This window comes from Dermochelys coriacea, chromosome 1 (assembly GCF_009764565.3).
Source record: "Dermochelys coriacea isolate rDerCor1 chromosome 1, rDerCor1.pri.v4, whole genome shotgun sequence".
Classification (NCBI taxonomy): domain Eukaryota; kingdom Metazoa; phylum Chordata; order Testudines; family Dermochelyidae; genus Dermochelys; species Dermochelys coriacea.
In genome coordinates this window covers 23,353,358-23,378,710 of record NC_050068.2, presented here as the reverse complement: position 1 = coordinate 23,378,710, position 25,353 = coordinate 23,353,358, and the positions used below count along the sequence as shown (strand labels likewise).

Here is a 25,353-nt window from a genome sequence, read left to right as displayed (position 1 = left end):
CGGTTGAGCTCTGACTCTGCAGACTCTCACTTGCCAGTGGTCCAGAAGAAGATTGCAGCACCGGCAGCGGGTCAACGCAAAGAAGCACCAGAAAGGGCATGCTACTCTCCGGTACCGCCCAGAGACCAGCACCGGGAGGAGCTGAGACGGCCCTCACCAGAGGACTCCCGCAGATGGTCCCAGTCCAGGGAACACTGGTCCCGGTCCCGATCCCAGTCCCGGTCCCGAGGATACTGGTACTGCTCCCGGTCCCACTCAGCCAGGATTGTGCACATCATTGGCACTGCCATGGCCTTCACGATTGGCATCGCTGCAGTCTGGCGTCGGCTCTGGCCGCTATAGCTACCTGCGCCGGGGCCCGGACAGCAGGGACCCTCAGGGAAGCTAGCAACCTCAATGGGGGCTGCCAGGCCATTGGCCCTTCTGGACCCCCTGGGCCTATCAGGAGCGCCAAGGGGCCCCGTCTAGGGCAAGTTACTCGGTGCAGCGGTCCCGGTCCCCGCTCTGACACCAGGCGGTGCCAGAGGCAACAGTATCCAGGCCTCCAGCATCCCCCCAGCATAGACCGGAGAGTCCAGCACCAAGCCTGATGCCGTCCCATGGACTCCCGCCCTGGTCTGAGCCGGACGCCCCTACCTCGGGAGATGTGGAGCAGGAGGACCAACCAGAGGGGGTTGAGCAGCAGCTAACCTCTTCATCTCCCCCCGATGAGGCGGTGGCGGGTACAGAGGTGTCCGGTCCTCCGCCGATAGACCATAGAGCCCACCAGGAATTGCTGCACAGGGTCACCCAAAATTTGGGGTTGCTGGCCGAGGAGACGGTTGAGCAGGAGGACCCCATGATGGACATTTTGAGCCCCAAAGGTCCATCCAGAATAGCGCTCCTGCTCATTAAGACCATTCAGTCCAACTATATGGCAGACCCCGGCCTCCAGCACTCCAATGGCTAAAGGAGTGGAGCGTAAATACTTCGCCCCATCTAAGGGCTATGAGTTCCTATTCTGCCACCTGAGTCCATGCTCCCTAGTGGTTTCGGCGATGAATGAAAGGGAGCACCATGGACAGCAGGCCCCGGCCCTTAAGGCCAAGGAGCTGAAACGCCTGGACCTTTTTGGCAGAAATGTTTACTCATCTGAGGGTCTTCAGTTGAGGATTGCGAACCAGCAGGCCATCCTCAACAGTCACAATTTCAACTCCTGGGTGGCAGTGGGGAAGTTTAAGGACAACCTTCCACAAGGTTCCCAACAGGAGTTCATGGTCCTGGTGGACGAGGGCAAGGCAGTAGCCAAGATCTCTCTCCAGACTTCCCTAGATTCGGCAGACACGATGGCTAGAACAATCGCGTCAGGGTGGTCATGAGGCGCTCAGCGTGGCTCCAGGAGTCAGACCTGCCCCCTCAGGGCCAGAATACACTCCAGAATCTCCCCTTCGAAGGGTCCAGATTCTTCTTGGACCAGACAAACGCAAGGCTGCATAGCCTCAAGGACTCGCGAGCTATGCTCAAGTCGCTGGATATGCACACCCTGGCGACCCAGAGGAAGCCCTTTAAGCTGCAGCCTCCCCCTCAACGCCAGTACCAGCCTCGCCATAGGCATGAACCTTACCATAGATGAGGCAGGGATAACAGGCGACGGCGCAATACCAATAATAATAACGCTCCAGGCCACAACCAAGGCCAGCACAAACCCCAGCCAGGTACTAAGCCAGGCTTTTGAAGGTGTGCTCGAGGACAGCATACCAGACCAGTCACCGGATCCATTCCTTTGTTTCCTGAACCGCCTGTCCCGTTTCTCCCGTGCATGGTCCACCATTACGTCAGACCACTGGGTCTTGCGCACGGTGCGGAACGGGTACTCGCTGCAGTTCGCCTCTCTCCCCACCTCCCACCCCCTTTCCCTGTCCCTCTTCAGGGACCCCTCTCACAAGCATCTCCTAGAGAAAGAAGTCCGCTTGCTGCTAGAGGCGGGGGCGGTAGAGGCGGTGCCGCACGGCTTCAGGGGAAAGGGGTTCTACTCCCAATACTTCCTCATCCCCAAGGCCAAAGGGGGCCTTCGCCCCATCCTAGACCTGCTCAGGCTCAACAAATTCCAGGTCAAGGCCTGGTTCCACATGATCTCTCTGGGCACCATGATCCCTTCCCTGGATCCGGGGGACTGTACGTTGCCCTCGACATGAAGGACGCGTACTTTCATACTGCCATCTTCCTAGCACATTGGTGGTTCCTACGCTTCACCATGGGCCAACAACATTAACAGTTTGCGGTACTCCCATTTGGTCTATCAGCGGCCCTAAGGACAAAGTGCATGGCGGTGGTGGCAATCTTCTTACAGAGGCAGAGAATCCGGGTGTACCTGTACCTCGACGACTGGTTCCTGGTGGGCCGACCCAAGGCGGAGGTGCAGGGCCATGTGGAGGTGGCCCTGAGATTGTTCTGTGAGCTGGGGCTCCTGGTCAACGTCCCCAAGTCCACGCTCGTACCCACGCAGAGGGTGGGATTCATAGGGGCGGTCCAGGATGCGGTGCAGGCCAGGTCAAGCCTTCCGGTATCCCGATTCCGAACTATCCAACAAGCGGTGGCCTCCCTGCTCCAGTTTCCAGTGACAACAGCCAGGTGCACAGGGACAGAGCGGCGATAATCCTCATCGCCCCAGCCTGGACCTGCCAGCACTGGTACACATCACTCCTAGAACTGTCGGTGGAGGCCCCGGTAGTTCTGTCATCCAGGGTTCTCTGGGGGCTCGGTGTTTTCCCACCCAATGGTGGGACGGTTCCTTAAAGGGTTGGAGAGGGTGTTCCCTTATTCCCGCCTCCCAGTCCCTCCATGGAACCTTAACCTGGTCCTTTCTAAACTCATGGGACCCCCTTTTGAGCCCCTCGCTACTTGTTCTCTCCTCCACCTTTCCTGGAAGATGGCACTTCTGGTTGCCATTACCTCAGCCAGAAGGGTGTCCGAACTGAGGGCCCTCACCTCTGAGCCACCGTATACAGTATTTCACAAGGACAAGATGCAGCTCCGGCTGCACCCCAAGTTCCTCCCTAAGGTGGTCTCCCAGTTCCATTTGGGCCAGGACATTTGTCTGTCGGTGTTCTTCCCGAAACCCCATACGGACCCGAGTCACCGCAGCTTGCACACCCTGAGTGTGCGTCGAGCACTGGCGTTCTATTTGGAGCGCACCAAACCCTTTCGCAAATCCGCGCAGCTGTTTGTGGCTGTGGCCAAGATAAAAGGCCTCCCAGTGTTGGTGCAGCAGATTTTGTCTTGGATTACAAGCTGCATCCAGGCATGCTATGAGCTCGCAGGTGTTCCGGCCCCGGCGGTCACGGCCCACTCGACCAGGGCGCAGGTGACTTCCACGGCGTTCCTGTCACAGGTCCCGATCCAGGAGATCTGCAGAGCAACCACCTGGTCCTCGGTGCACTTCACGATCCACTATGTGGTCAACCAGCAGGCCAGAGAGGACGCGGCAGTTGGCAGAGCGGTCCTCCAAGCAGTTGTTCCATGACTCCTACCCTCTTCCAGAGGTAAGCTTGTAATTCACCTAGTGTGGAATGGACGTGAACACGCACTTGAAGAAGAAAAAACGGTTACTTACTTTCTCGTAATTGTTGTTCTTTGAGATGTGTTGTTCTCATCCATTCCACCACCCACCCTCCTACCCCTCTGTCGGAGTCGCTGGCAACAAGAAATTGGAGGGGTCGGGCCAGCAGGGGTATATATGCACGGTGCAGTGGCGCCACTCGGGGGGCCCGCTGGCTTGAGGGGAGCCGCTAAGGGAAAATGTTTCTGATGCTCATGCACACGGTATGCACACACCCAATGTGGAATGGATGTGAACAACACATCTCGAAGAACAACAGTTACGAGAAAGTAAGTAACCATTTTTTATCTGACCATATTTCTGCCTAATCTGTTTTTGTGCCATGCTCATCACTGTGCTTTCTGGTATTGACTAGTACTGGGATTTCATAAAGGTATTTATGATGTCATTAATAGGATCAATAATGTAATAGCCCCAAGACTTTAAAAAAGAAATCTAGCTAGGTTATAGAAGGATCAGTTGCTAATTTGAGAAGAGTCAACCAGGTAAAGAGGGGAGGTTGGCAGTGCTTCTGATATTGTTGCACCTTTGTTTTGTGCAATGGCAAAAGCAATTATGGAGGCATAATGAGATTCATATATGATGGTAAATGAAACACTAAACATTATAAATGGTGAATTCTGGGGTAGGGAGAGAAATTATAGAACTTTACTGAAAATGATGAAATTAAACATTTAATATGTTGGTTTCATTTTGCATGCAAGTGCACTAAAAATCAATCACATCAAACTAATAGTTTTCACAGTCACTTATAATATTAAGGTTCCATTCATAAATGGTTTCTAAATGGTTAATAAATGATTAATAGCTGCTATAAGCACATCAGAGAGATGCATAGTAGGGGTCATATGCACTTCATTAGAAGATGTTGTAGATGTTTACAACCCATGGGTATAAGCTACCTGATGACTTTGGGGATTTAATAACTATAACAACCGAGTAACCATAAAATTGCTAGGAATTATCTACTAACACTTTATAAACTATTTTTAAATGGGACCTCAGTATAAAGTCTGACCAATTAGGGGTAGAATGTTTGTTCTGGGACAAATAAGGTAACCTGTTTTCCTAAATCATTGTCATATGAATAATATATTTAGCTGAACATCCAGATGCTGCCTATATGGGATATTCTGGGACTATTTGGGCTCAATTCTCCACTACCTTTACACCTGAGCCCATCAAAATGTTGGTGTTTTATGCTTGCTTTGCACAAGTGTAAATAGCTACAGCAAATGTAATGCAATGGAGAAACAAAGTCCTAGCTCTTTTTTGTGTAAGTCCATCTATTCTGATATTTAGTACATCTGGTTTCAGAGTAGCAGCCATGTTAGTCTGTATCCGCAAAAAGAAAAGGAGTACTTGTGGTACCTTAGAGATTAACAAATGTATTTGAGCATAAGATCACGAAAGCTTATGCTTAAATAAATTTATTAGTCTCTAATCTTTAAGGTGCCACAAGTACTCCTTTTCTTAGTACTTCTGGTTAAAACTGCATCAAATGCTTACTATATTAATAAAAAGATAACCTTGATTTATGTGAAATTGTTCAACACATTTTATAGAGTTGTCTGTAATTCTTCTAATGACTGGGGCCGGGATTTTTGAAGTTGCCACAGAAAATTAGAGGTAACATTTTTAAAAATGCCAAAATCCCATTTCAGAAGTGATTTAGTGGCTTAGGAGCGTAAGTTCCGTTGACTTTCGATGAGACTTAGCTTCTCAGTGCTTCAGTGACTTTTGAAAATGAGACTTAGACTCCCAATCACATAGGCACTTTTGAACATGTTACCCTAAGTGAAGACTTCCTATTGAAATTCCCTTTTTATTTTATTTTATTAAAATTGAAATGCTAGAGGTATCACACCCTGTTGCCATTCTTGATCATTCAGTTATCCTTTTATAGTTTGTTACTGTGTCATTTGTGCTAATTTATGCCTCTTCCAGGGCATGAGCAGGATGTGCAATATCACCCTTATGTTCCCTGGAGTCATTATGCCCATGTAAAGTATAATGGGACACGAGGGGAAGGTTGCTGGGGAGTGGATCTTGCTACACTTACGAAAATGTGGAGTAGGCAGTTTAGCTATCTCAGCCATGCCTGATGTTCAGGAAGCAGGCCTCCTCTGGGACTGCTAGCCTAATGGGCAATGCAAGGCAGTGCTTCTTGCTTTCCCCAGCAGAACCAGCCAAGTTGTTACGGTCTCCACTGTAGCAAGGGCAGCCATAGTATGGCCCTCTCTGTCCACATCATTGAGAAATGTGCCATCCCATGTAATCATGCAGAGTCTCTAGAGATCCGGTATACCTAAGTTTTTGTGCAATCTTGACCTAGGTTACTCTCTACAGCCTCCATCACATGCACTTTCCCAGGGAAAGCTTTCATCTTCTGAGTTCCAGAAATAATATTTAACTTAAACTGTTTCTGTAGAGGCTTTAAATTCATTGCATCCTTTGTATTGTGTTGTATTGTATTGTATTGTATTGTAATGTGTTTTTTGAAAAGTATTTCTGCTTTTTCTGCAGGCTATACATAGACGGTCCTTTCGGGAGCCCCTCTGAAGAATCCTTGAATTATGAGGTTAGCCTCTGTGTGGCAGGAGGCATTGGAGTAACTCCATTCGCATCAATACTCAACACGCTGCTGTATGTGAGCCTACCCTGTTTAAAGCCATTTTCCCAGAGTTACTTCCAAGTTGCATATTGTAAATGTTTCCAGCATGTGCATAACTCCTGTTCATGTAACACTACCCTCCTGTGGAGAGAGGAACAGGGAGGAGGATTGAGATCTGCCATTGAAAATCCCAAATCCATTCATGCTGGCTGTTCATTCCCAATGAATGCTAAAAGTGCAATGCTGAAAAAGTACCTTAGGTGGCACAGTGGTACCTAAAGGCCTTATAGACACATCTTCCCATCCAGCGACCAGTGAAAACTGAGTTTGAGCTCTGCCGAGTCCATGGGGATATTTGTTTACAATCCCAACCTTTTAATTGGAAAACTCCCCAGTCTGTGTTCGGGCAAGGTCAGGGACAGAGATAACAGGGGTGCTGAGAGTCAGGACTGAGGTACATTTTCCTCACGTGGGGAAGCTTGAGCATTATCAGTGTGATGTATATTTGGCTTCAGTCAAAGCTCTTTGCCTGTCATTTCAAGAACACTTAAGCTAAGTGTTTTACAGGAACTCAGAGGAGTCAGGCATTCAACTCCAATTGAATTTAAATGGCACTTGGGCACCTAATTTTCTTAAGCCCCTTTGAAAATCCTAACCTTAATTGCCTCTTCTAAAATTATTATTATTGTTAATTTAAAACATTTTAAAATCCAGTAAGACACAGTTTTCAGTGGCTGTCTATGAGTCACCAGGGCTGTCAAACTTCTCCCAATCCCACTCTTACACAACAGTGAATCTTCATTATTATTTTTATTACCCAGGCTTGGGCCAATGCCCCAGTGTGCTAGACACTGTACAAACAGAGCAAAGACTGTCCCTTACCCAAAGAGCTTACAGTTGAAATAAGCTTACAAAGTGTTTTACAATTCATACATGACATACTTGTTCAGAGATCAGTGGTAGCTGGAGTAAAATTAAAACCTTTTAAAGCCTGATTTTAAGAGATGCTGAGCTCACTCAGCTCCCCTCAATCTCAGTTGGAGTCATGGGTGCTCAGCGCTTCTGAAAATCAGGCTCTTATGTGGCAGCTCCTGGTGCCCTTGTGCAGCCCTCAAAGAACCTAACAGGTTTCCTACTAATTTTCATCTCTGAAAGTCCATTGTTCAACTAGGAGCAGGGGACTGGACTAGTTGACCTCTTGAGGTCATACACTTTTGAATGGGGAGTACCATTTTCTGAAGCGCATTTTCGTTTCTGCCAAAAGACTGGAGTCCCCATGGATATCCTGACCATTTTCTCCAGGATGGATTATCCCTGACAGTGTTGAGAAAAAAGTCACATATCATAACTATGGGCCAGCAGTTAGGTAATGAGACGGCTGTCTCTATCAGCATATTATTAGAGGCAGTGAGAGGCTTGTACAGACGTTGCCACAGCAGCTTAGTGTCCAGTGAATGTTTTCAATACCAGATAAATAGGATGATTCCAGATATTGCATGACGTAGCCCAGCATTACAGTGAACCTTGCGTGTCATGCACTGCAATATTATGCAATAGCAACAGCAAGATATGTTTTGCTGTTAATATGTAAGGATATCAGCAATACAGAGCACTTGCCTTCTGGATAGGCTGACTGTTGTTTTTTGTCTCTTCAAAGAAATTAAGATTGGCGGGGTGAAAATGGTAACTGTTGTGTCCAAACTTGAGGGGGTAGGAAGGCAAAGCCCTTTTTGTTAAGGACGTGCAGCTGTGGAGGATATCGGGGTATCCTTCAGGATGAGGATGCAGTCTTTTGTTTTCTGTTTGGTTTTGGTGATTTTGATATTTTCTGAGCAGCTGGGGTCTCCCAGCCTAGATATACTCCACTCAGGTATCTAATAAATGTTGTCTATTTATTATAAATCATGATTGTTTTTTTAAAGAGAGTCAGAAGCTTTTTGGCATGGGTCAGGTGTCTATACATTAATGATTAATTAAAGTAGTAATATTCAGTAACGTGCGTATCAGTGGACGTGGCATGTTATACACACATCTTTAGCTGTGTAATGATACTGCACATTTATCATGTCACAGCTTACGGTAGGTAAACCCAACAATGTATGTTTGACATGCCATTCACTTCACATGCATGCCACAAAACACGACAGATCAACCTCGCATTGATTCAATTTAGCTCATTCCCACTGGCATGTGTTTGCTCAAGTCAAAAGTCTGAATTGATAAAAGGTGGTCCCCAGTGAATCCTCTTGTATATCTTTCAGTTCATTTATGCTGAGACACATTTATTTTCTTTTATCATTTTAGAATGATGCGCTGGAGTAAATGATTACAGTTTATTGCTTACGTACTGTACATAGGATACTGTATTTGTGATCTCACCCCATATGATCAGACCATTACCTTGGCTCTGGTTTCTCCCAGCACAAATGACACGCAAAATTGGGAGAAATAACATTTGTCTGCAGGACAGCATTGTACATGCAGCAGCTGGTGTCAGGACATTAAGGATGCTACACTCCACTACAGACATGCAAGGCATGAAGCCCAGGGCAGCCAGCACCTTTCTGCAGGCTATGGATAGTTCACACAAGGGGTCAGAGTCCCCATACCCTGTGTGCCATGAAGTATTTGCTCCACAGCTCCTCTGCAGGCCTGCAGAGGAGGGTTTAGGCATATGGAAAGGGACGGTGGCATGTCCATCAGTTACACAGATGCGTTAGCAAAATGGCCCAGATGTTAGGGTTCGCTGGTGCCTGGTTTTCAACCAGAAAATCCAGTTGAATAGGGGACCTGGCAGTGTACAGATGGGACACCAAAAGTCTGGTTACAACAGGCAGGGTGGGGAGGCACCAGGTCATCAGACTGTGCCAGCCCCTGCTCAGCCAGGACTGCCTCCTACCTGCATCTCCTGGGCAGACAGGCAGGCTCCACATCAGGCTGCAGCTCTAGAGCAGAGGGAGCCCAGCTTGGGCGGGTGCGGGGAGCTGGAGAGGATCCAGCTGTGAGGAAAGGAGAGGGAGGAAAGTAGCAGGGTGCAGGGGGCAAAAGGAGTAGGGCAGGGCCTGGAGGAAGAGGTGGGGCAGGGGTGGGGCCTTAGGGGAATGAGGCAGGGCAGGGGGGTCCAGTTATCAGCAATTAGAAAGTTGGTATATGGGACCATAGTGGCTACTGCAAGTCATGTTGTGCAGTAGGAGATATGGAGCAGCTATGCCATTATCCCACACCTTGCCCCCTGGCCATGACATTTGGCCTAATAAGCATCTATACTGCTGAATTTTTGGAAGTCCAGAAGGCAGCTGTGATGGTCCCCAATGGGTCTTTACGATCTGTAAATAGAATCATAGAATATCAGGGATGGAAGGGACCTCAGGAGGTCATCTAATCCAACCCCCTGCTCAAAGCAGGACCAATCCCTCACTAAATCATCCCAGCCAGGGCTTTGTCAAGCCTGACCTTAAAAACTTCTAAGGAAGGAGATTCCACCACCTCCCTAGGTAACGCATTCCAGTGCTTCACCACCCTCCTAGTGAAGAAATTTTTCCTAATATCCAACCTAAACCTCCCCAACTGCAACTTGAGACCATTACTCCTCATTCTGTCATCTGCTACCACTGAGAACAGTCTAAATCCATCTTCTTTGGAACCCCCTTTCTGGTAGTTGAAAGCAGCTATCGAATCCCCCCTCATTCTTCTCTTCCTAAACAATCCCAGTTCCTTCAGTCTCTCCTCATAAGTCATGTGTTCTAGTCCCCTAATCATTTTTGTTGCCTTCTGCTGGATGTTTTCCAATTTTTCCACATCCTTCTTGTAGTGTGGGGCCCAAAACTGGACACAGTACTCCAGATGAGGCCTCACCAATGTCGAATAGAGGGGAACGATCACATCCCTCGATCTGCTGGCAATGCCCCTACTTATACATCCCAAAATGCCATTGGCCTTCTTGGCAACAACGGCACACTGTTGACTCATATCCAGCTTCTCGTCCACTGTAATCTGTAGATCCTTTTCTGCAGAACTGCTGCCTTAGCCATTTGGCTCCTAGTCTGTAGTGGTGCATGGGATTCTTCTGTCCTAAGTGCAGGACTCTGCACTTGTCCTTGTTGAACCTCATCAAATTTCTTTTGGCCCAATCCTCTAATTTGTCTAGGGTCCTCTGTATCCTATCCCTACCCTCCAGCATATCTACCTCTCCTCCCAGTTTAGTGTCATCTGCAGCCTTGCTGAGGGTCCAATCCACACCATCCTCCAGATCATTTATGAAGATATTGAACAAAACCAGCCCCAGGACCAACCCTTGGGGCACTCCCCTTGATACTGGCTGCCAACTAGACATGGAGCCATTGATCGCTACCCGTTGAGCCCGACAATCTAGCCAACTTTCTTTCTATCCACTTTATAGTCCATTCATCCCGCCCATACTTCTTTAACTTGCTGGCAACAATACTGTGGGAGACCGTGTCAAAAGCTTTGCTAAAGTCAAGGAACAACACGTCCACTGCTTTCCCCTCATCCACAGAGCTAGTTATCTCATTATAGAAGGCAATTAGATTAGTCAGGCATGACTTGCCCTTGGTGAATCCATGCTGACTGTTCCTGATCACTTTCCCCTCCTCTAAGTGCTTCAGAATTGATTCCTTGAGGACCTGCTCCATGATTTTTCCAGGGACTGAGGTGAAGCTGACTGACCTATAGTCCCCAGGATCTTCCTCCTTCCCTTTTTTAAAGATGGGCACTACATTAGCCTTTTTCCAGTCGTCCGGGACCTCCCCCGATCGCCATGAGTTTTCAAAGATAATGGCCAATGGCTCTGCAGTCACATCCGCCAACTCCTTTAGCATTCTCGAGTGCAACGCATCGGGCCTCAGGGACTTGTGCTCGTCCAGCTTTTCTAAATAGTCCCGAACCACTTCTTTCTCCACAGAGAACTGGTCACCTCATCCCCATGCTGTGCTGCCCAGTGCAGTAGTCTGGGAGCTGACCTTGTTCGTGAAGACAGAGGCAAAAAAAGCATTGAGTACATTAGCTTTTTCCACATTCTCTGTCACTAGGTTGCCTCCCTCATTCAGTAAGGGGCCCACACTTTCCTTGACTTTCTTCTTGTTGCTAACATACCTGAAGAAACCCTTCTTGTTACTCTTAACATCTATTGCTAGCTGCAACTCCAAGTGTGATTTGGCCTTTCTGATTTCACTCCTGCATGCCCAAGGAATATTTTCATACTCTTCCCTGGTCATTTGTCCAATCTTCCACTTCTTGTAAGCTTCATTTTTGTGTTTAAGATCAGCAAGGATTTCACTGTTAAGCCAAGCTGGTCGCCTGCCATATTTACTATTCTTTCTACACAGCGGGATGGTTTGTCCCTGTAATCTCAATAAAGATTCTTTAAAATACAGCCAGCTCTCCTGGACTCCTTTCCCCCTCATGTTATTCTCCCAGGGGATCCTGCCCCTCAGTTCCCTGAGGGAGTCAAAGTCTGCTTTTCAGAAGTCCAGGGTCCGTATTCTGCTGTTCTCCTTTCTTGCCTTTGTCAGGATCCTGAACTCGACCATCTCATGGTCACTGCTTCCCAGGTTCCCATCCACTTTTGCTTCTCCTACTAATTCTTCCCAGTTTGTGGGCAGCCGGTCAAAAAGAGCTCTGTCCTTAGTTGGTTCCTCCAGCACTTGCACCAGGAAATTGTCCCCTACACTTTCCAAAAACTTCCTGGATTGTCTGTGCACCGCTGTATTGCTCTCCCAGCAGATATCAGGGTGATTGAAGTCTCCCATGAGAACCAGGGACTGTGATCTAGTAACTTCCGAGAGTTGCCGGAAGAAAGCCTCGTCCTCATCCCCCTGGTCCGGTGATCTATAGCAGACTCCCACCATGACATCACCCTAGTTGCTCACACTTCTAAACTTAATCCAGAGACTCTCAGGATTTTCTGCAGTTTCATACTTGAGCTCTGAGCAGTCATACTGCTCTCTTACATACAATGCAACTCCCCCACCTTTTCTGCCCTGCCTGTCCTTCCTGAACAGTTTATATCCATCCATGACAGTACTCCAGTCACGTGAGTTATCCCACCAAGTCTCTGTTATTCCAATCACATCATAATTCCTTGACTATGCCAGGACTTCCAGTTCTCCCTGCTTGTTTCCCAGGCTTCTTGCATTTGTGTATAGGCACTTGAGATAACTCGCTGATCGTCCCTCTTTCTCAGTATGAGGCAGGAGCCCTCCCCTGTCACGTGCTCCTGCTCGTGCTTCCTACCCGTATCCCACTTCCCCACTTACTTCAGGGCTTTGGTCTCCTTCCCTCAGTGAACCTAGTTTAAAGCCCTCCTCACTAGGTTAGTCAGCCTGCTTGCGAAGATGCTCTTCCCTCTCTTTGTTAGGTGGAGCCTGTCTCTGCCTAGCACTCCTCCTTCTTGGAACACCATCCTATGGTCAAAGAATCCAAAGCCTCTCCGACACCACCTGCGTAGCCATTCGTTGACTTCCACAATTCAACAGTCTCTACCCTGGCCTTTTCCTTCCACAGGGAGGATGGATGAGAACACCACTTGCACCTCAAACTCCTTTATCCTTCTTCCCAGAGCCACGTAGTCTGCAGTGATCTGCGCAAGGTCATTCTTGGCAGTATCATTGGTGCCCATGTGGAGAAGCAGGAAGGGGTAGCGATCCGAGGGCTTGATGAGTCTCTCCGTCACATCATGAATCCTAGCTCCTTGCAAGCAGCAGACTTCTCGGTTTTCCTGGTCAGAGCGGCAGATAGATGACTCAGTCCCCCGGAGGAGAGAGTCCCCGACCACCACCACCCGCTTCCTTCTCTTGGGAGCGGTGGTCGTGGAACCCCCATCCCTAGGACAGTGCATCTCATGCCTTCCAATCGGCGGAGTCTCCTTCTGTTCCCTTCCCTCAGATGTATCATCTAATCCACTCTCCGCATTAATACCTGTGGAGAGAACATGAAAACGGCTACTTACCTGTATCTGCATTGCTGGTATATGGACGCTCCCCTTTTTTCTTCTGGAGGTCACATGCTGCCAAATTTCTTCACCATCCTCCTGTCCCCGCAGTGCAGCCTGCTCTGAATCTTCAGAACGTTGTGTCCGTAGAAGCATATCCTGACGTCTGTCCAGGAAATCTTCAGTTTTTCTTATGCAATTCAGGGTCAATACCAGTTGCTCCAGACCTGGAACCTTCTCTTCCAATATGAAGACTTTGTACAGACAAAGTCGCTTCTGTCCTATGGAAGAAAGACAAACATGACACATCCAGTGCAGGTCACAACAGCTGAATACTCCCAAACCATATTACCTTCCTTCTACGAGCTTCCTCAGGAGTTGTAGGTTTCAGAGTAGCAGCCATGTTAGTCTGTATTCGCAAAAAGAAAAGGAGTACTTGTGGCACCTTAGAGACTAACAAATTTATTTGAGCATAAGCTTTCGTGAGTTTGTTAGTCTCTAAGGTGCCACAAGTACTCCTTTTCTTTTTTCAGGAGTTGTGGTAACTACTCGGAGAAGCTGGCAAGATGTAAGCCTCAGTGGGCTCTTCCCAGGCAAACTCCCTCTGTTAGCCTCTCTGCTGTTCGCTGCTCAGCTGGTTTGCAGCTGACTGGCTTTTAATTACAGTCAGGCCCACTCAAGGCTTAACTGGAACAAAGCACTCCCAATTCACACTTTTCAAACAACCAATCAAGCACATGGTGAAACTGTCCCCACAACAGACACTCAGATAGTTTTAAGGGGAAGGATTGTGTCCCCTAAATGGCTAACAGGTTTCAGAGTAGCAGCCGTGTTAGTCTGTATTCGCAAAAAGAAAAGGAGTACTTGTGGCACCTTAGAGACTAACAAATTTATTAGAGCATAAGCTTTCGTGAGCTACAGCTCACTTCATCGGATGCATTTGGTGGAAAAAACAGAGGAGAGATTTATATACACACACACAGAGAACATGAAACAATGGGTTTATCATACACACTGTAAGGAGAGTGATCACTTAAGATAAGCCATCACCAGCAGCAGGGGGGAGAAAGGAGGAAAACCTTCCATGGTGACAAGCAGGTAGGCTAATTCCAGCAGTTAACAAGAATATCAGAGGAACAGTGGGGGGTGGGGTGGGAGGGAGAAATACCATGGGGAAATAGTTTTACTTTGTGTAATGACTCATCCATTCCCAGTCTCTATTCAAGCCTAAGTTAATTGTATCCAGTTTGCAAATTAATTCCAATTCAGCAGTCTCTCGTTGGAGTCTGTTTTTGAAGCTTTTTTGTTGAAGTATAGCCACTCTTAGGTCTGTGATTGAGTGACCAGAGAGATTGAAGTGTTCTCCAACTGGTTTTTGAATGTTATAATTCTTGACGTCTGATTTGTGTCCATTCATTCTTTTACGTAGAGACTGTCCAGTTTGGCCAATGTACATGGCAGAGGGGCATTGCTGGCACATGATGGCATATATCACATTGGTAGATGCGCAGGTGAACGAGCCTCTGATAGTGTGGCTGATGTGATTAGGCCCTATGATGGTATCCCCTGAATAGATATGTGGACAGAGTTGGCAACGGGCTTTGTTGCAAGGATAGGTTCCTGGGTTAGTGGTTCTGTTGTGTGGTGTGTGGTTGCTGGTGAGTATTTGCTTCAGATTGGGGGGCTGTCTGTAAGCAAGGACTGGTCTGTCTCCCAAGATCTGAGAGAGCGATGGCTCGTCCTTCAGGATAGGTTGTAGATCCTTGATGATGCGTTGGAGGGGTTTTAGTTGGGGGCTGAAGGTGATGGCTAGTGGCGTTCTGTTGTTTTCTTTGTTGGGCCTGTCCTGTAGTAGGTGACTTCTGGGTACTCTTCTGGCTCTGTCAATCTGTTTCTTCACTTCAGCAGGTGGGTACTGTAGTTGTAGGAATGCATGATAGAGATCTTGTAGGTGTTTGTCTCTGTCTGAGGGGTTGGAGCAAATGCGGTTATATCGTAGCGCTTGGCTGTAGACAATGGATCGAGTGGTATGATCTGGATGAAAGCTAGAGGCATGTAGGTAGGAATAGCGGTCAGTAGGTTTCCGATATAGGGTGGTGTTTATGTGACCATCGCTTATTAGCACCGTAGTGTCCAGGAAGTGGATCTCTTGTGTGGACTGGTCCAGGCTGAGGTTGATGGTGGGATGGAAATTGTTGAAATCATGGTGGAATTCCTCAAGAGCTTCTTTTCCATGGGTCCAGATGATGAAGATGTCATCAATGTAGCGCAAGTAGAGTAGGGGCATTAGGGAACGAGAGCTGAGGAAGCGTTGTTCTAAGTCAGCCATAAAAATGTTGGCATACTGTGGGGCCATGCGGGTACCCATCGCAGTGCCGCTGATTTGAAGGTATACATTGTCACCAAATGTGAAATAGTTATGGGTCAGGACAAAGTCACAAAGTTCTGCCACCAGGTTAGCCGTGACAGTATCGGGGATACTGTTCCTGACGGCTTGTAGTCCATCTTTGTGTGGAATGTTGGTGTAGAGGGCTTCTACATCCATAGTGGCTAGGATGGTGTTTTTAGGAAGATCACCAATGGACTGTAGTTTCCTCAGGAAATCGGTGGTGTCTCGAAGATAGCTGGGAGTGCTGGTAACGAAGGGCCTGAGGAGGGAGTCTACATAGCCAGACAATCCTGCTGTCAGGGTGCCAATGCCTGAGATGATGGGGCGTCCAGGATTTCCAGGTTTATGGATCTTGGGTAGCAGATAGAATACCCCAGGTCCTGGCTCCAGGGGTGTGTCTGTGCGGATTTGTTCTTGTGCTTTTTCAGGGAGTTTCTTGAGCAAATGCTGTAGTTTCTTTTGGTAACTCTCAGTGGGATCAGAGGGTAATGGCTTGTAGAAAGTGGTGTTGGAGAGCTGCCTAGTAGCCTCTTGTTCATACTCCGACCTATTCATGATGACGACAGCACCTCCTTTGTCAGCCTTTTTGATTATGATGTCAGAGTTGTTTCTGAGGCTGTGGATGGCACTGTGTTCTGCATGGCTGAGGTTATGGGGTAAGCGATGCTGCTTTTCCACAATTTCAGCTCGTGCACGTCGGCGGAAGCAGTCTATGTAGAAATCCAGGCTGCTGTTTCGACCTTCAGGAGGAGTCCACCTAGAATCCTTCTTTTTGTAGTGTTGGCAGGAAGGTCTCTGTGGGTTAATATGTTGGTCAGAGGTGTGTTGGAAATATTCCTTGAGTCTGAGACGTCGAAAATAGGATTCTAGGTCAGCACAGAACTGTATCATGTTCGTGGGGGTGGAGGGGCAAAAGGAGAGGCCCCGAGATAGGACAGATTCTTCCGCTGGGCTAAGAGTATAGTTGGATAGATTAACAATATTGCTGGGTGGGTTACGGGAACCATTGTTGTGGCCCCTTGTGGCATATAGTAGTTTAGATAGCTTAGTGTCCTTTTCTTTTGTAGAGAATCAAAGTGTGTTTTGTAAATGGCTTGTCTAGTTTTTGTAAAGTCCAGCCACGAGGAAGTTTGTGTGGAAGGTTGGTTCTTTATGAGAGTATCCAGTTTTGAGAGCTCATTCTTAATCTTTCCCTGTTTGCTGTAGAGGATGTTGATCAGGTGGTTCCGCAGTTTCCTTGAGAGAGTGTGGCACAAGCTGTCAGCATAGTCTGTGTGGTATGTAGATTGTAATGGATTTTTTACCTTCAGTCCTTTCGGTATGATGTCCATCTGTTTGCATTTGGAGAGGAAGATGATGTCTGTCTGTATCTGTGCGAGTTTTTTCATGAAGTTGACAGATTTCCACTCTATACGGCTAAATTCAGTGCCTTGCATAATCACAGGTTTCAGAGTAGCAGCCGTGTTAGTCTGTATTCGCAAAAAGAAAAGGAGTACTTGTGGCACCTTAGAGACTAACAAATTTATTAGAGCATAAGCTTTCGTGAGCTACAGCTCACTTCATCGGATGCATTTGGTGGAAAAAACAGAGGAGAGACAGCCCCCCAATCTGAAGCAAATACTCACCAGCAACCACACACCACACAACAGAACCACTAACCCAGGAACCTATCCTTGCAACAAAGCCCGTTGCCAACTCTGTCCACATATCTATTCAGGGGATACCATCATAGGGCCTAATCACATCAGCCACACTATCAGAGGCTCGTTCACCTGCGCATCTACCAATGTGATATATGCCATCATGTGCCAGCAATGCCCCTCTGCCATGTACATTGGCCAAACTGGACAGTCTCTACGTAAAAGAATGAATGGACACAAATCAGACGTCAAGAATTATAACATTCAAAAACCAGTTGGAGAACACTTCAATCTCTCTGGTCACTCAATCACAGACCTAAGAGTGGCTATACTTCAACAAAAAAGCTTCAAAAACAGACTCCAACGAGAGACTGCTGAATTGGAATTAATTTGCAAACTGGATACAATTAACTTAGGCTTGAATAGAGACTGGGAATGGATGAGTCATTACACAAAGTAAAACTATTTCCCCATGGTATTTCTCCCTCCCACCCCACCCCCCACTGTTCCTCTGATATTCTTGTTAACTGCTGGAATTAGCCTACCTGCTTGTCACCATGGAAGGTTTTCCTCCTTTCTCCCCCCTGCTGCTGGTGATGGCTTATCTTAAGTGATCACTCTCCTTACAGTGTGTATGATAAACCCATTGTTTCATGTTCTCTGTGTGTGTGTATATAAATCTCTCCTCTGTTTTTTCCACCAAATGCATCCGATGAAGTGAGCTGTAGCTCACGAAAGCTTATGCTCTAATAAATTTGTTAGTCTCTAAGGTGCCACAAGTACTCCTTTTCTTTTTGCTAAATGGCTAAATTACAGATAAGTAACAATAACATAAAACCAGCCATGGCTGATCTGAGAAAAAATCATGCAGACTTTTTAAAAAAATCTATTATTCAGTATATTTTTTTTCATGTTTATTTTCTAGCCCGGTTCATTGTGATCATCCCTCTTTTACTAAAATCATGTTTTGTCTCCATCGCCATTAGGAAACCTGGCACAAGTGTCATGTTCTCTAAACTAAGTGCCAAATGTTGTCCATGAACATGCTTTATCTGTTGAAGCTCTTTGGGAACTATACCTTTGCCCAGCACAATGGGCTCTGACCTTGTTTAGGCCTCTGTGCACTACCACAATATAAATATGAAGTAATAATAGAAATAATCTGATGCTTGCATGCACCTGAATGCAGAATTTGCCCCTAACTTTGCTTTGGAGTTGCATTCTGTGAAGTTTGCATTCATCAGCATCACCTCCTCTGGGAAGAACTGAGTTTGTGAACTCTTCATAATAATTGCAATAAAGAATCCACACTATGTATTTGAAATGCAGAGGCAGCTTTGCTTTTAGATAACTTTCATCTTGGTTATGATGTATGAATCAACATTCTTACCTTATGTCATATATGCAGTCAGTGTGCAGTATATACTGTTTGGCTATAAAGACAGTATCTGTAAAGCATGTTGTTCTGTGTTATGAGTTCAGTATTTAAGTCCATCATTTTAGACTGATTTGGGCATTTCATTGTGATGGGGGGAAAACTAACGTCACTTAATGGAAATGGAAATTAACATTTGCACAATTAATATAAAGCATCTTAATTAGCGTTAATTAATTCCCCAAACATATCATTTTCATTTTATAGTGATAACTGGCAATGCTACAAGCTCAGAAGACTTTACTTTATTTGGGTGTGCAGGGAAATCCAGTCTTTTCGCTGGTTTGCAGATTTGCTGTGTATGCTGTATAACAAGGTAAAGGGGACGATTACACAGGGCTGGTTTTAAAGGGTTACTGACAATAAACACATCTGTTTGAATATTTAGATTAGTAACAAAAGTGTTTCCATTAAACATGACTAGAGAAGGCTGGGATTTCAGAGGGACCAAAGTAAGTTATGTGGTTGTGCAGCAAAATGGCAGATGAAATTTGTTGTTGATGTACATGGAAGGACAGGTTCAAAGTGTCATGTGGGACCAAACAGGGATGAAATCCTGCCCCCCACCGAAGTCAATGGAAGTTTTGCCATTTCCTTCAGTGGAGCCAGGATTTTACTCACTGTTTTTTCTAAAACAGGCAAGGATATTGGGACAGGCCCTGAAATCTGGGTTATGTGACCTTTCTTCAGGGATGCACAGTCTCCTTGCATGGTCAAGAAGTTTGCTAGAAGGGAAAAGAACATGCATCTAAGGAGTCTGGGTGCATCCTTTCCTTTGAAGAAAAGTGAAACCCCTACTCATCTGGTGAGCGGACTGAAGGAGGTGGGTGGGTGAGTTTATGGGAATTGGAAGTCAACTCTAATTGTAAAAACAGAGATCAGGTGGATTTTAAAACTATTTTAAAGTCTTTTTAGAAGAATTTGTTCACATATCCTGCGATGTAAAGAAGCTTCTGGGTAAAAGAAAGATATGTAAATGTGTCATTTTCATTAAAGTGTCCATTGTATCTGCTGTGAAGATCAAGCTTAATCAGGGTACTGAACAAGAGCAACTGCATTCTTATATAAGAAGAGGCGTATTAGTTCACTTGATGTTTTTCTGATCTTCCCAGCTTTGGCAGGAAAACCGCCCAGACTACATAAACATCCAGCTGTACCTCAGTCAAACAGATGGGATACAGGTATGTGGCTAAATGCTGTTTGTAAACCTAAGTAGATCTGATGATGGTAGACAACACAAACTGCCAGTTAAGCATGACATGGAATGATTGCAGATGATTTAAGCAGGGAATAAAAGCTAATTCTCTCAGTAAGACTGCATCACAAGTCCAGCCCCAGAATACTAGAAGAAAAGTCTGGTAGCATTCAGTTGATTATCAGTGGGCAGAGATCCATATCTCCCTCCTCTAGGAAAGAGGTCCTTCCAGGCCCGGCCACAGACTAGACAGTTGGCAGGGCTTTGTGGGAAACTTGCATCATTCCTGGGCTGAGAATCAGGCTGGAATAATTTTAGCCCCAAACTTTTGAAAGCAAACACGTTGTGAGAAACTGACTATTTTTAAAAATCCCGATTAGTTTCTTTTTGTTTTGTTTTTGTCTCGAATGTTTGAAGAAGTTAAACTTTTAAAAGTATGCAGCCAGAAAATGTACTGAACTGTTCACAGCATGCCAGTTTAGAGAGTTGGATTTATTCCCCACTAGCTGGAACCTTGTGTAGCCATTTATACATGGGATGCGGTGACCTGGGTGTTAGCGTTTTACATCCACTTTTCACTGATGTAGCACAAATGTAAGGACCCGCTTCTTCACACTCTAAATGAATGTCAGCTTTGCCGTTAACTTTGATTGGCATAGGATCAACCCTTAAATTATTACAAAAGGTGAAAGGCAGTCAAGAATCAGGTCCATTGGGTTTAGCTCTCCTTTCTAGCAGATGAAGACAAGATAAAATGTATAGTTCTGATGAGAACTACCCCAATATAAAGGGCTTGCTGCTGGGCTTCAGCTAAATAATCTGCTAGCAACAATTCTGAACAATCTTCCAAATATTCAATGCTAATTCCAAATATCTGGATGGGATGTCTCTGCTGGCATGGAGATAATCCAATATATTATTAATTATCAGGTAAGAAATGACCAGGTTCAAGGCAGAACATCCAAGATGAAGCTGAATATCACTAAAAGAAAAGGAGTACTTGTGGCACCTTAGAGACTAACAGATTTATTTGAGCATAAGCTTTCGTGAGCTACAGCTCACTTCATCGGATGCATTCAGTGGAAAATACAGTGGGGAGATTTATATACATAGAGAACATGAAACAATGGGTGTTACTATACACACTGTAACCAGAGTGATCACTTAAGGTGAGCTATTACCAGCAGGAGAGTGGGGGGGAAGGAGGAGGAAGAAAACCTTTTGTAGCGATAATCAAGGTGGGCCATTTCCAGCAGTTGACAAGAACGTCTGAGGAACAGTGGGGGGTGGAGAATAAACCTGAATATCACTGAAATGAAGTTTAGAATATTTACTCTTAAACTATGTGTCCAGTAGCAATTGAATTTGTATTAGAACTCCTTTTCTTTTTTATGACTGTTTGGTAGAAAAAGTGGCATCAAGTATAGAAGTGTATAGTGAGGGCTAAATTTTGTCTTCAGTTACACTAGCATAAATCCAGATTTGAACAGTTACTCCAGATAGTTCAAGGGAGCACTGGAAGCAAGTCTCCATTGCCCTGCACTTGTGCTGTCGTTGACACCAATCCAAAGTGAGTGTAAAATGCTACCAAACCAGAATAGTGTCACGTTTTACTCACTCTGCACTGGTGTAAATGAGTGACCCGAGATGCAGGAACCAGAGAATCAAACCCATTTTTATTTCCAGAAATTGCTTTCAGCCATGTTAAAAAAAAAAAAAAACATGTAAAACGATTCAAGCTTAGAATGTACTTTTGTATTAGTATAATAAATGGTTTAGATCATTCGATTATGGGGTGAACGCAGAAAATCAAATCAGATATAATTCTTCTCCAGCCATGTTACATTATATTAGGACAGTCAAACAAGGAACGGTAATACAATGCAGTTGAAACAGGTTTGGCTTCATAAAGAGAGGCCGCTGGGATTTTAGTTTGTTAGAATTGCTAGAAGAATCCTGTGCTCACTCCAAGGATGCAGCTTTGGTGCTTGATGCTGCTGAGGCTGTTCTAAGCAACTGGTAAACCATCCTCTAAAGGTTTCCCTTCTCACTTTTTCAGCCCCAGTTAGCTTAGGTGTTACCTGTACCAATAGTAGGTAAAAATACTTCAGATAGAAATGTGATTTTTCTATATGGATAGTGTCCCTTTAAGGGTAGCAGTGAAGGCAAACTAGGGAGTGAGTAATGAGAATATAACTATTGCTCTATGTATGAATTGACAAATTGGTTTAAAAATAATGTGGAGACTAATAACCAGCTATATAAGAAACAGCACACAAGCCTGAAGATGGTTATTCAAAAGGCAAGGAGCTGAGGTATTGATACATAGAAATGGCTGCAATTTAAGTCACATGGTTTGATACTTAGTTCAGTTTTTACATTTCAACTATTTGGTAAATCAGCCAGGGCATTTACCAGACCAGTATACAAGCTCTGAGTGATGTGTAACAATTTACAAACACACAGCAACTGAATTTATTGTTTCTCACAGAAGATAATTGGTGAAAAATACCAGGTCCTGAATTCAAGGCTTTTGATTGGACGACCTCGTTGGAAACTCCTTTTTGATGAAATAGCCAAGTGTAACAGACAGTAAGTACCAATCTTGATAGGTTTTGCCAGAGTTTGAGAGATGGGGATTGTGTATGTTTAATAAATAGCTATATTTGTATGGAAATGACTTCAGGGTTTATCTTATCATGTAACATTCAAGCTGCTGATGTTGATATTATCGAATGTGTTGCAGCTGAGAGATGGACTGTAAAAAAAAAAATCTTTCACTTTGAGCAATCAAAGCCATTCATTTTCTCCTGCAACTAAACTGTTCAGTGGCCCAAGAAATAAAAATCATATTTCTGTGTTGCTACTCAGAGATTGTACATGTTTTAATCCTTTGCTATAATCAGTATTTTGCAACATATGCCAGTTTTATATTGAAAGATATAATTGGTGCTTTCTGCAGTGACTTTTATGATTTACTGCTTGAATAATAGAAATGCTGTATTCTGGCTGTATTCTACTGTGTTATGTCTTTATTCAGAAGATCTATTTTCTTTGAGGGCTACATGTGCTATTTATTGTTTGTTAAGAGCTGACTCTGTAATCAGTACTGTACGAGGAAGAGCTTACAGTCTAGACAAGTCAGATGTAGAATAAATGAGACACACACCAAAGTATTGACTCACCTCTTCTGGATTTAATTTAACCCAGTTGTTAAACCAGTCTCTTTGATGCTGTGGTTACTGAGGATTAGATCCTGAGAAGGACTGGGCCCCAGCAAATCTTATTTGATCTCACTGTGAGCACTTGGTATGTGATATCTCTTAGAGTTAGGACTTAAGATCTAATCTATACACTGTGGTACTAGTCTTGCTATTCCCCCAAAGAAGCAAATTGCCTAGCACAATGGAGCCATGCTCCCTGTTAGGGAGTTACTGTAATGCAAACCAATATATATGAATACTGCCACTCGGTGATGTGCAGGAGGAAAGGCAGGAACTGGGGCCTAGGTAGAGGTGTGTACTTCCTGTGCAACATGGAGAACAGCTGTGCAGGGGCTTAGCTCTGGGCAGTCCTGCTTTTTATGGTGGGGAGAGATAGGGGCATGGCAAAGGAGACTGGGAGAGTGTGAGAGGTGGATCTGCTGCTAGGTTGGTCCTGTAATCACAGCCTCCTGCACAGTTTGGGGAATGTTAACTCTTTAAGTGTCATTCTTATTTCTTTCTTAATCTTTTGTCCATTCTATTTTTTAAAAGACCAAAATAATGGGAGCTTCCATCATTTCTCCTGGGAGACTCTTGCACACCCAAATGCACATCGCTTTCAAGATGTTTTTCATGATTTTTCCTTTCTACATTTCATCTCATCCCTCCTGGTTAGATCCTCAAGTACCACTTTCCCTTACATCTTTGTATCTCTAAGATGCCCATCATCCTGATTTCTAAGCAAAATGTCTTATACAACCTCTGTAATGCTTCTGCATCCTTGACTGTGAACACCTTTTACATTATTTGTAGACTCTTATTATGTCCTTCCTCAGCCCATATCACCCTTTTGCTGAGGCTATAGACTAGCTCAGTAAGGACACCATCCTGCAGACGCTTTAGTTACGTGCGCTGTGTAGATAAGGCGTCCCATTAACTTTCATAGAACTTAACAGGTGCAAGATCGGGACTTTAACCTTTCACCATAATTCAATTTTTCAGCTCACTGACCTTTTGCGTCTTCTCCTACTTCTTCCCATTTGTCAGTAACTCCCTCTGAATGGCCCTGGTGCAATATGCACACCACTAAATAAGGGCAAGACAAACAGTTCCTCTTTTAGCCAAACAAGTCTAGCATTGGCATTCAGGATTCTGGATGTGTTTGCAGACACACACATGGTTGGTTTGCAGTCTTTATTTGGTGACATCCAAAGTATTTCCCAGTTTTTATTTTACATTTCTAGTAAAAAAGAACAGGTTAGACAAACACCAGTCAGGGATGTTCTAGATAATATTTAGTCCTGTCCAAGTGCAGATGACCCATTGAGCTCCCTTCCATTCCTGTGATTCTATGACTCTGGCTATGGTTACTAAAAGCCCTACATAAACAAACATGCAACTAGGGATCAGTTCAGCCATACCATTGGTTTTGGTTGCATGACTCCCAGACAGGGAAGCTCATGTCTAAGAGTATGAGGTCTGCTAGAATGTAATAGTTCTCTGAACAGTTAACAGATTAATTCAATCCAGCATCAGGTTCAGATTCTTTCAGTTCAACTAAGAGGAGCAAAAGTGCACCATCTACTGTTGATATTTTATACCACATCTACAGTATTTGCATTGGGACAGTTCGGAGCGTACGTTATGCGTCCAGTTTTCAGGATTTTCGTGCAAACTATTTGGGGAAAGGGTTGTACCCTTTTTTTATTCTTTTATCTTCAGGATAAAAATGCGCTATATACTTCTGAGATATTATCATAGCTTTTAAATTTTGCTGGGTCCAAATGGCAATATGCTTCTTACATAAAGCTGAGAATGAGCTAGACCGAAGAAATTAAAACATGTGGGGAAAGAAGGTGGGGAAAGATAAGGCACATTTTCTCTATGCTAGAAAAGAGAATCATCTATAAGGAATGTAACGCATGGTTTGGAATCAGAAAATCCCAAGTCCTAGCTCTGGCTCTTATTGTATTGCCAGTCACCTCATCTCTCTCTCAGTGATTCCATGTGTAAAATGGAAATAATAATGCTCACATGCCTACTTGCCTCACAGGGGTGTTGTATGGATTGATGAATTAGTATTTGCATAATACTTTGAAAGTATAAAGTGCTATAGCAGTGCTAAGTATTATTGTTAGGGGTGGTCTGGTGGATAGGGCATTGATTTGACTGGGACTTGAGAGCCCTGGATTCAATTTCTGACTCAGCCACAGACTTCCTGTGTGACCTTGGGCAAGTCACTTAACCTCTCTTTGACTCAGTTCCCTGTTGTAAAATGCTTCCTACTCATGGAAGTGCTGTCTGGATAAAAATCTGTTAGTGATTGTGAG

General features: G+C 45.1%; 1 protein-coding gene across 1 annotated transcript in view; it reads left to right on the top strand.

Moving 5' to 3' along the window:
* The window catches only part of NOX4 (NADPH oxidase 4), a 166,274-nt gene that overhangs the window by 130,090 nt on the left and 10,831 nt on the right, over nt 1-25,353 (top strand). Inside the window, exons 14-17 of the mRNA XM_038415634.2 lie at nt 6,125-6,244; nt 18,833-18,941; nt 19,738-19,806; nt 22,312-22,412. Of these exons, the coding sequence (XP_038271562.1) occupies nt 6,125-6,244; nt 18,833-18,941; nt 19,738-19,806; nt 22,312-22,412 (399 nt within the window). The remainder of the gene's footprint in view (nt 1-6,124; nt 6,245-18,832; nt 18,942-19,737; nt 19,807-22,311; nt 22,413-25,353) is intronic.